The sequence below is a fragment of the Lactuca serriola genome, chromosome 9, assembly GCF_051521515.1.
Source record: "Lactuca serriola cultivar US96UC23 chromosome 9, Lser_US96UC23_V15, whole genome shotgun sequence".
In the NCBI taxonomy this organism is placed as follows: domain Eukaryota; kingdom Viridiplantae; phylum Streptophyta; class Magnoliopsida; order Asterales; family Asteraceae; genus Lactuca; species Lactuca serriola.
The window spans coordinates 220,147,230-220,157,806 of NC_136416.1; the positions used below are offsets into that span (position 1 = coordinate 220,147,230).

General features: G+C 35.9%; 2 protein-coding genes across 4 annotated transcripts; one reads left to right on the forward strand and one right to left on the reverse strand.

Annotated features, from left to right (window-relative positions):
- Nucleotides 1-2,481: 2,481 nt before the first annotated feature.
- Nucleotides 2,482-7,157, forward strand: LOC145074410 (methionine S-methyltransferase-like). 2 transcript variants are annotated; one of them, XM_079020789.1, is made up of 11 exons: nucleotides 2,482-2,797; nucleotides 3,067-3,260; nucleotides 3,326-3,532; nucleotides 3,631-4,104; nucleotides 4,203-4,439; nucleotides 4,563-4,697; nucleotides 4,780-5,100; nucleotides 5,162-5,341; nucleotides 5,449-6,417; nucleotides 6,509-6,807; nucleotides 6,975-7,157. In XM_079020789.1, exons 1-11 carry the CDS (start codon nucleotides 2,551-2,553, stop codon nucleotides 7,018-7,020), a joined length of 3,309 nt encoding a protein of 1,102 aa, XP_078876915.1. In that variant the 5' UTR covers nucleotides 2,482-2,550; the 3' UTR covers nucleotides 7,021-7,157. The 2 variants fall into 2 exon arrangements, with proteins under 2 accessions (XP_078876915.1, XP_078876916.1); XM_079020790.1 differs by having other exon boundaries at nucleotides 2,483-2,797; nucleotides 6,959-7,157.
- Nucleotides 7,158-7,522: 365 nt separating this feature from the next.
- Nucleotides 7,523-9,615, reverse strand: LOC145074412 (F-box protein PP2-B15-like). Of its 2 annotated transcripts, none has more exons than XM_079020791.1 (4): nucleotides 9,409-9,615; nucleotides 9,067-9,318; nucleotides 8,395-8,513; nucleotides 7,523-8,073 (listed from the first exon to the last, which is right to left on the reverse strand). In XM_079020791.1, exons 1-4 carry the CDS (start codon nucleotides 9,427-9,429, stop codon nucleotides 7,659-7,661), a joined length of 807 nt encoding a protein of 268 aa, XP_078876917.1. In that variant the 5' UTR covers nucleotides 9,430-9,615; the 3' UTR covers nucleotides 7,523-7,658. The 2 variants fall into 2 exon arrangements, with proteins under 2 accessions (XP_078876917.1, XP_078876918.1); XM_079020792.1 differs by having other exon boundaries at nucleotides 9,067-9,322; nucleotides 9,409-9,614.
- Nucleotides 9,616-10,577: the final 962 nt, after the last annotated feature.

Genomic DNA, 10,577 nt, shown 5'->3' on the forward strand with positions numbered 1-10,577 from the left:
CGTTTTACATTTTGACATCAAGTCATCTTTTCTTAGTTGCCAAACTTTTCAATAGTTTACAAAACTTCTGTTATACTTTTATATTGTTAATTTCATGCCTATGTATGTATAGTTGTATAAGAAATGTTTAAAAGACTTAGGAAGGCTAGCCGCTTTATTTCCTTTTCCCCGTTGGGATGTGGTCTGGTAGGGTATCGGGTATCCGTCCGACAGTCGTTTAATTATTAGTTATATATCATGTGTGCATACATAGTCATAAAAGTTCTATCGGTCAGTTCAATACCCTTGGGTAGCAAGGGTATACCTTCATGTTCATACGTACAAGCATATTACTAGTAAGCTACAATATGGGTAGTTTAGGAAGATACTAATACTATTACTAGAATGCGGAATCATACCACGAGCTAGTTCATTCATGAGTCTATATATGCTAGATAGAGAGAGAACACACATTACAGCTAGCACTTGCAGTACATTACTATACATGCTAGATAGAGAGAGAACACACATTTCAGCTAGTACACACAGTACATTACTATACTACTACATGAGTACGTTTACATAAATACGCCTACATGAGTATGTTTACATAGAAACGCTTACATGAGTGTGTTTACATATACAATGATAGGACAAACATAACTAGGTGCTATAGCATGGAACGATTTCAGGATCTAACTATACTAATGAATCACAACGCATTGTGATAGTTATATTAGGTATACATGATCATAGTAATGTGGATGTTCGCGGCTTGCAAACATGCATGGGTCGTGTATGGGTCCCAAAATCTCTTTGACAGGGGAGCGTCTAGCTTGGGATCTAGCCATCACATTATGTCTTATCCCTCAAATAAGGCAAAATAGTACAAAAGTAGTCACTTATTACAAATACTACAGTACTTACGAAATTACAATAGATTTAAGGTAGTTAGTACGGTGGTAGTTATTTGATACTACACCATAGTACTATTTTATTTTCCCATTACATTCACTTCGTGAACATTTTACACGATGCACAGTAATGTAGAAACTATATTTTTGGTTAATGATAGTCAGATTTGGGAAAATACACACTCTTACAAGAGACACACACATATACTAGATACCTTGGTAGAAGACTACTTTCAGTAGGAAGCATAGGGCTTTCTAAGACGTTCAAAACGTTTTCATACTTACATTTCATACACGTACAAATACTTACATTTCATATACGTACAAATACATTCTTACAGATTAAGACACTAAAATACTTATGATCTCACTAGCTTTAAAGCTGATACTCTCTTTCAAAATAACTTGTATCCTCAGGTCAACAGTAGACAGGTACCGATGCAAGGTTTAGAGAAGATGGAGCTCGTTCAAGACTCATCTTTCATTTTGATTTATACTTTAGTGTCTATTAGACATATCATAACACTTGTATTAAAATTATATTATTAATGCAATGGATGATGTTGTTGCTTGCTTACTACTATTCATTGTTGTGATACTGTACATGACGTCCTCCGCCCCAGAACGTTTCCGCCGTTAATGGTTTTGGGGTGTGACAATATACTGAGCAGGGCTCAATTCCAGGCGAGGTCTGATGCCGAATCTGTCCGATGCCGGGCGGGGACCGATGTAGTGGGCTAGGCCCAATGTTTGCAGTATGCGTTTATGTGTATGGTATGTGGTAGTTTGGGGAGACTCACTAAGCTTTGTGCTTATAATTTTCAGTTTTGGTTTCAGGTACTTACAGTAGCAAGGGGAAGAGCTCGGGATGACTGTATAGCAGACACCACAACTTTTAGCCTAGGATGATTTACTATGATATTTTGTTATATGATTTTGATACAGTGATTGATATGATCTTTTGAAATCTTTTACTTTTGTTCTCATGAGATGATTTGGATTACTATGGTTTATTTATAATTTAAAGAAATTTTTGGACCATATTTTGGGGATATTTCATAACATTTCTGCATCTTGGTGCTTGTAATTTGTGTGGAACATTTCCTTAAAAGGTCCTGGAATTGCAGAATTTACAGAGCCTGGATCTATCAAGCAATCTGAATCTTCATGGTTCCTTATCAGATTTTCAAAGTTTAGTGAGAGAAAGTGTGTGGTTGGGTTATTGATGATCCTCAGTAACTGGAGAGAGAGAGAGAGAGAGAGAGAGAGAGAGAGAGAGAGAGAGAGAGAGAGAGAGAGAGAGAGAGAGAGAGAGAGAGAGAGAGAGAGAGAGAGAGAGAGAGAGAGAGAGAGAGAGAGAGAGAGAGAGAGAGAGAGAGAGAGAGAGCCATTATTATATATTAAAAAAAATATTTTATTTATTTATTTTTTAAATAACAAAAAACTCATAAATGGTCCCTATATTTGATGGAGCTAAAAATTTTGTGAAACCACGTGGACTTTTGTCCGATAATAATTTGCGGGCTATTTGTGTAAATATCTTTAAAATAGCGCGAAAACCCATACTACGGATATACATATACTCTAGCAGCTTCTACAACACTGTTCGCAGTACCGTTCTACGCGATTCGATTACTCGGAAGCTTTTTCTCCATCAATGGCTGCAGTGAAGGGATTGTACGGATCGATAGATGAGTTCTTGAAGCACTGTTCACAGTCAGGTGACTCTGCCTACAGTGCATTCAGATCACTTCTAGAGCGCCTCGAGGATCCGAAGACCCGAACCGAAGCCAGGATCTTCTTTGCACATCTCAAGAAAAAGCTCGAAAGCGATGGAGCGTCCGATCAGTGTCTGGATACTTACCATTTCCAAATACAAGACGTATATCTCGGACAAAATGAAGGTCCTCTCTGTCTACTACATATGTACCCAATCGAAGTTGTCGATGTTTGTCACCGTCTATGTTTTTTCCCTTTCCCCTTTTTTGACTAAAATCTGCAATTGAGGTTTGCAAAGAGCAGCGATGGTTATTTGCGTAGCTTTACTCACTTTTTTTTTCTTCCTTTTTTGCCATATTTGTTGAAATTTGTGTTTATACATCATTTTTCGCAGAAGAATGTATGTCTGGACGAAATGTTGCTTTGCCTTCTTACTTTTTTCTGCCTGATTTAGGTTATCAAAAGAGAAACAAGCTGACTATGATGGTGATCCCCAGCATCTTTATGCCAGAGGACTGGTCCTTTACTTTCTACGAAGGGCTGAATAGACATCCCGACACTATCTTCAAAGACAAAATAGTTGCTGAACTTGGTTGTGGAAATGGATGGATATCAATAGCAATTGCCGAGAGATGGTTACCATCGAAGGTAATGAGTCCATCCATACTAATGAAATGCTGATTGAAATATGGTAATGAAAATTTCTCCTACAGGTTTATGGCCTTGATATAAATCCAAGAGCAGTGAAGATTTCCTGGATAAACTTGTATTTAAATGCTTTCGATGAGAATGGAGAGCCTATTTATGACCACGAGAAGAAAACTTTGCTCGACAGAGTGGAGTTTTATGAATCTGATCTGCTATCTTATTGCAGAGATAATCACATAGAGCTTGAACGAATTGTTGGATGTATACCACAGGTCTGCTTATGAAATCAGCTACTCTTGTTTTTCATCTTGTGCTTACAATTAGGGATAAATGCAAGATTATGTTTTCAATTATCTTCATTGTCTTGTAGATTCTCAATCCAAATCCCGATGCAATGTCCAAGCTTATCACAGAAAACGCAAGTGAAGAGTTTCTATATTCATTAAGCAACTACTGTGCACTACAGGGTTTTGTTGAGGATCAATTTGGGTTAGGTCTAATTGCTAGGGCAGTTGAAGAAGGAATTGAAGTGATGAAACCAATGGGAATCATGATTTTCAATATCGGAGGTCGACCAGGGCAAGCTGTTTGTAAAAGGTTATTTCAAAGGCGTGGTCTCATTGTGACACAGCTATGGCAGACTAAAATTCTTCAGGCTTCTGACACTGACATTTCGGCTTTAGTTGAAATTGAGAAGAAAAATCCACATCGTTTTGAGTTTTTCATGGGACTTGTTGGGGATCAACCAATTTGTGCTAGAACTGCATGGGCTTTTGGGAAGGCTGGTGGACGTATTTCTCATGCTTTGTCAGTTTACAGCTGTCAGCTTCGACAACCGAATCAGGTCCTCTTTAATTTATAGAAGCTAAATGCAAGAAATAAAAGAACAAAGAACACTACTCTCTTAAAATTGATTGAATACCAAACCAACTAAACTGACAGGTTAAAAAAATATTCGAGTTTCTGAAAAATGGGTTTCAAGATATCAGCAATTCCTTGGATTTATCATTTGAAGACGATTCTGTTGCTGATGAGAAGATACCTTTCCTAGCATATCTTGCTAGTGTTTTGAAAGACGATTCACACTTCCCATATGAGCCTCCATCTGGAAGTAAAAGGTTCCGCAATCTTATTGCAGGCTTCATGAAAACATACCACCATGTACCAATCACCGCTGATGTAAGAAGTCTTCCTTCCCTTTTTAAAAAAGAGTAAAATAAAATGCTATTTTCCTTTTTTTTACATCTTTTTGTGAGAAATAACTTGCATTCCTGACTTGTTCATTGTTAACCTTGTTGCAAGAATGTTGTTGTGTTTCCTTCACGAGCTACAGCAATTGAGAATGCTCTGCAATTGTTTACTCCCCGTCTTGCCATTGTTGATGAGCATCTTAGCAGACACCTACCCAGGCAATGGTTAACTTCACTTCAGATGGAGGTATAATAAATATAATAATAACTTTTAAACATTTACTTCAATATATAATAACAATTTTAATATGTCTTGATTTAAATTTCAGCATAACGAGAATGATAATTCGTGTGCAAGTGGAATTACAGTTATAGAAGCACCACGCCAATCAGATTTAATGATAGAGCTGATAAAGAAGTTACGGCCACAAGTTGTGGTTACTGGGATGGCTGAGTTTGAGGCTGTTACTAGTTCTGCTTTTGAGCATATTTTAATGACTACAATGGAAATTGGAGCTCGTCTTTTTATAGATATATCTGATCAGTTTGAGCTTTCTAGCCTCCCCAGTTCTAATGGGGTCCTCAAATATCTTGCTAGAACTCCATTGCCTCCTCATGCAGCTATTATCTGTGGATTATTGAAAAATCAGGTAATCTGCAGTCTCTGTTTTTGGCTTATTCTGTTGTAATGTACTGAAATTCTTTTTCCAGGTTTATAAAGATCTTGACGTAGCTTTTGTGATATCAGAAGAGCCAACCATTTGTAAGGCATTGTCTAAGAGTGTGGAGCTACTACAGGGAAATATCGCACTAATTAGCCAATACTATTATGGTTGTCTTTTCAATGAACTTCTCTCATTCCAGCTTCCTGATCGACATCCACCTGCAGAGGTTACTTCTTTCACTTAATTATGTCTTGTATGTAAAGCTAAAAGCTCTTTTAGACGTCTCTACATATATCTAGATTTGACTCCTATTATGATGATTATTTTTTTTAGAGGGAATCCAATGATGCAAAATCCAGTGAAATGATCGGCTTTTCAACATCAGCAATCTTGGTTCTTACCAACTCCGAATTCTCAATAACAGAAACCGAAAACTCTCCCCTGATCCACATGGATGTGGACCAAATCTTTCTCCCCACTCCAACTCCCGTAAAATCCGCCATTTTCGAAAGCTTCGCAAGACAAAACGTAACAGAATCCGAATGCGACACAACACCCAGCCTCAAAACATTCATCAAAACCGCATACGGTTTTTCCACCAATCACAATTCAGAATTCATATACGCAGACTGCCCACAAGCCATTTTCACCAAATTAGTCCTTACATGCATTCAAGAAAACGCCACTCTCTGTTTGCCAACAGGATCAAACGGGAACTACATTTCCGTTGCCAAATTTCTAAACGCAAAAATCATGCCAGTTGTCACCAAGCCCGAAAACCATTTCAAAATGACCCAAGATCAACTCAGTGATGTATTGGAAAACGTGAGTAAACCATGGGTTTATATTGCGGGGCCCACGGTAAACCCGACCGGTTTGATCTACAGCAATGAGGAAATCGGAAATTTGCTGACTGTTTGTGCGAAATATGGGGCCCGGGTTATAATTGATACTTCGTTTTCTGGGGTGGAGTTTGAACAGAATTATGGGTTGAAAGAGTGGGATTTGGATGGGAGTTTGGTGAAATTGATTTCGGGAAAACCGAGTTTTAATGTGTGTTTGCTTGGAGGGTTGTTTTTTAAGATGGTTAGTGGAGGGATTACGTTTGGGTTTTTGGTTGTAGATCGGAGGTTTTGGGGTGATGGGATTTATAATTTTTCAGGGTTGAGTAAACCGCATAGTACTATTAGATATACTGCAAAAAAATTGCTGGATCTTAGAGAGCAGAAAGCGGGAGATCTTTTGGATGCTACTCAAGGACAGTGGAAGTTGCTCTCTGGAAGATTTAAACAGCTGAAAGAGGTAACATTTTACTTTGAAAGTTATACTTCAAATTTGTTAGCTCTCACTCTTTTTTTTTTTTTTTTTTTTTTTTTAAATGTATGATGGTTAGACACTGGAGGGGTGTGGTTGGGAGGTAGTTGAAGCTTGTGGCGGGGTTTCCATAGTTGCAAAGCCATCTGCTTACATAGGAAAAAAATTGGAGCTGAGTCGACACAATTCTTCTTGCTCTTGGAAAGCCGTTTTGAATGACTCGAATATCAGAGAAGCAATGGTTAGAGCCACTGGTCTTTGCATCAATGGTCCTTCATGGACTGGAATCCCGGGCTATTTTCGGTTCACATTAGCACTACAAGACACAGATTTTAACCGTGCTTTAGAATGCATCATCAAGTTCAATGAACTTGTCAAGTAAGTCAAGAAATCGTTTCAAAGTGTTTTTTTTTTACTACTTTTATGTTATATATATTCTACTTTGCTAACAAATCACTTGTAATATTTTGTTGTTTTTTTTTTACAAGTTTTATCACCATTGGGGATCTTATTCGTTTATTTGTTTTAGTTTTTAACTTTTATAGATCAATGGCGGCGGCAGCCATTATGTGGGAACACAAACGTGACTAGGGGTGTGGTTTTACAAGTCAAGTTGGAAAAATAATCTGTGTATTTTGGACGGAAACTGGAAATTCATTTTATAATATTATCCACTTGTCATGGATTACGATTAATTTTCTCTAAATATAATCTTTTTTTAATTTAAATGTATATATATTGACTATGTGGTACTAAAGATGGATCTCGTTCACATATTAGGCACCATACCTATCCAAAGACAAATATATCCGCAAAACAGATAAGATTTGGATTCTAGTCAAGGTCGGCATATGATAAGTTCTACGGAACAAGCTTGGAATTCAAAATATTACAAAAATAGATAATTGAAAAAAGTTAAAAGTAAACTAGTAAAGGGTATTGAAGTATTATTATTATTTTATAGGTTTTGCTATTAACACCTACAATTTTAATCGGCTATTGCTGGTTAATGTTTTTTTTACACGGTTTGCTATTAAACCATCATGAACCGAAATCGTGGGCTATTTATGGTTCTCGTTAGCACTCCAAGACATATTTTAAGCAAGATTTAGATTGCATCACCAAGTTAAGTGAACATGTCACAAATCGTTTGAATGTTTTTACAAGTTTCATGTTATATGTCACATTTACAACTTCGGTACAAAACACTTCCAATTTTGATAATAATACTAGATAGGTCTAATTTCCATTCCCTCAACAAGAAGCCCTCCTTTTAAATGGACACCTTCAATCTCTTTCAACCTCATTATAACATATTTTTCATGTATTCCATAGTTGTAAAATTCTCCCAATTCTATCTCCAACCATCCGTCATTTCGTTCATGATAAACCCTAGAAATATTTTCTCCAAATTTTGAGCTTGATCCTTGTTTGGGAGACAAGATTATTGTCCCTTGCGAATGGAATTTGCCCACTTCCAATGAAACCTCGGATGGTAAAATGTCTAAACCATATGCACGATGAGATGCCATATTGACAATGACGTAGGCTCCATATTGGGTATTTGGTGATAAAAGTTTGGTGTTTATTTTTCCTTCAATTTCAAGCCAACTTGTCATTCTAAGCTCCACGGCTTCAGCAAATCTAATAAAAGTTTCATATTTAATCCATAAATACAATTAGCATCATCATATAATCTTATATAATATGTAATAACGGAAAAATGATCAAAATAGGTGTCTAATGAGTAATGACTACATATTATATCACTAAATAACCACCAATTTCTCATAAAAGGGCTCTCCTGACTTTTGACAGTAAGTTTTCAAAATTTGAAGGATTTTGTTGTAAGGACCATCTATAAAGCAATTTATCAAAAAGTTGTAGAGATAGATATGATTATTTTATATCAAATGTATAAAAATGAGCATTTTTGGTGATTACTAGATGTATATTGTACATCACCTTGATTGTAGAATGGGTTTCCAACACCAAAAGAGAGGATTGTCTGACCAAGCGATGTTGAGATCTCTTGCGCTTAACATGTAACATCTTTTACCTGTCGCTTTGTCTATCGAGAATGTCTACAATCCAAAACCATGAGTGTTAGATCAACAATCAATGGATAAAGAGAAATATTTGTGGCAAATAAGATTTTTAATTGTTAAGCAATGCAATCAAAGATAAGCAAGAATACATGACACCATAATCTATGTGGTTCGGCTAAAGAGTTTTGAATTACGTCCAAGAACATGAACCACATATATCTTATATTATTCAACTGTTAACTGAAAATCTTTGTAATTATTGGGCCGAACCCATATGCAAGTAAATCTGAAAGAACTGAACGTGTACCACTTATCCCGTTGATTTCACAATTCGGGTTTGTCCACTTTGTTTTGGGTCGGATCATAAATTCATTCGGACCCCCAAGATCCACATCACACTCTAATATTAATCATTAAATCAATTGCATTCTACAAAATTTGCTTTCTTGTGAGTAACTTGGTATAAAGAATAGTTGAGCCATCACAATGAATGTTAACTTTACACCCATAAAACAAAAAAACGATTACTATCCGACCAACAAATTATATAGAGAGAAAACATTTGATAAAATGATTATAAGCTAATTACCTTCATGCCACCATCAATCAAAAGGGGACTTGAAAGCCTGAAGAATAGATCCCTCTTGGATTTATACTTCACAGGACACACACATCTCGATATGATTTCTTGGTAATCAGATGGCAAAAATTCATCCCACAAAACATCTGATTCTGCAGCGTCCCTAATCACCGAAGAGACAACTGCAAACCGACAAGCATCCCGAGGGGACCCACGAGAGAGGATGTGTACTACGCAATCATGGGGCAAATCCTTCATGTTCTTTCTAAGTGAACAACAACATATATATGATATATGAATACATATTTATGTATATCTGCATATGCGTGTTTCATATGAGTGCATACTTACCTTGACCAATCTGCTTTGCATTAATCTTGGCGGCTTTTTTCCTTTTCTGTTGTTTTTATAGATCAATGGTTACGATCCCGCCGGGACAATACACGTGGGAGTAGTTAAGTTTGGTAAACTAGTTTTATATGATCGATTTAATGAAGAAACCCACGTTTAAAGCAAATTTTATACTATCCACTTGTAATGGATCTCATTCACATGGGCACCAGAGCTCTCCAAAGAAGAATATAAAGGCGAAACATATAAGATTTGGACTCTAGTCAAGGCGGGTGACATATCAATTCTCACGTCTCAATTAGGTATTCAATTAAGAAAATCGATACCTAACTACCTATAATAATACTAACAAGTTGCGGCCATACCTACTAACACAATTTGAGAAACGAGAATTAATGAAAAGCATGGGATGTTTTTGGGAATTAGGTTCAGTGGAGAATAATAAAAATGTTGGGAATGTAAGAATAAATATTGGCTACCCATCTTAGAATGCTATGTTTATAGAACAAAAAAAATTCAAATATATCAAAATTTATAATGTTTTATTCTCTATTAATCCATATTCATATTGATATATGTCAATTTATTTTTATTTTTTAAAATTAGCACTCATCATACGCTTTATTTACATGTAAATAAACCGTATATATTCGTGGTTTATTATATCCACAGTATATTCACATGTTAATAGAGGATGAGTTTTATATAAATTTTATAAACATTTTATTCATGTATAAATAAAACATATGATGAGAGATGAAATAAAAAAGAAAAAAAGTTATATAAAAACTATTATGTTGAAATTAGTGTTGTCGGCAAACTAAACATGAGATTATTTGTTAAATGGTTGGTTTAAGAGTTGAATTAATTTGTTATTGTGAGATAAATAAATTATTTTTGTTTATTAATAATTTAAACTATATTTGGTAAAGAATTGTTGTCAAAGGGTGTAAAGTGTATAGGTTATGAAACTTCAATCGAATTCTCGCGGGTTTGTCGCTCTGATCTGGACCTGAAGTTCAACTAGGAGTATTTAATGTTGAGATGAGACTCATTTGGTGACATGAAATTAGGGTTTCTTTCATATTTCTCTCTTTAGTTCTCCTCTTGAGCGTTACCTACATGTTATCTTTTCTAGATTAGGGTTCTTAGCTCTTACACTCAGATTT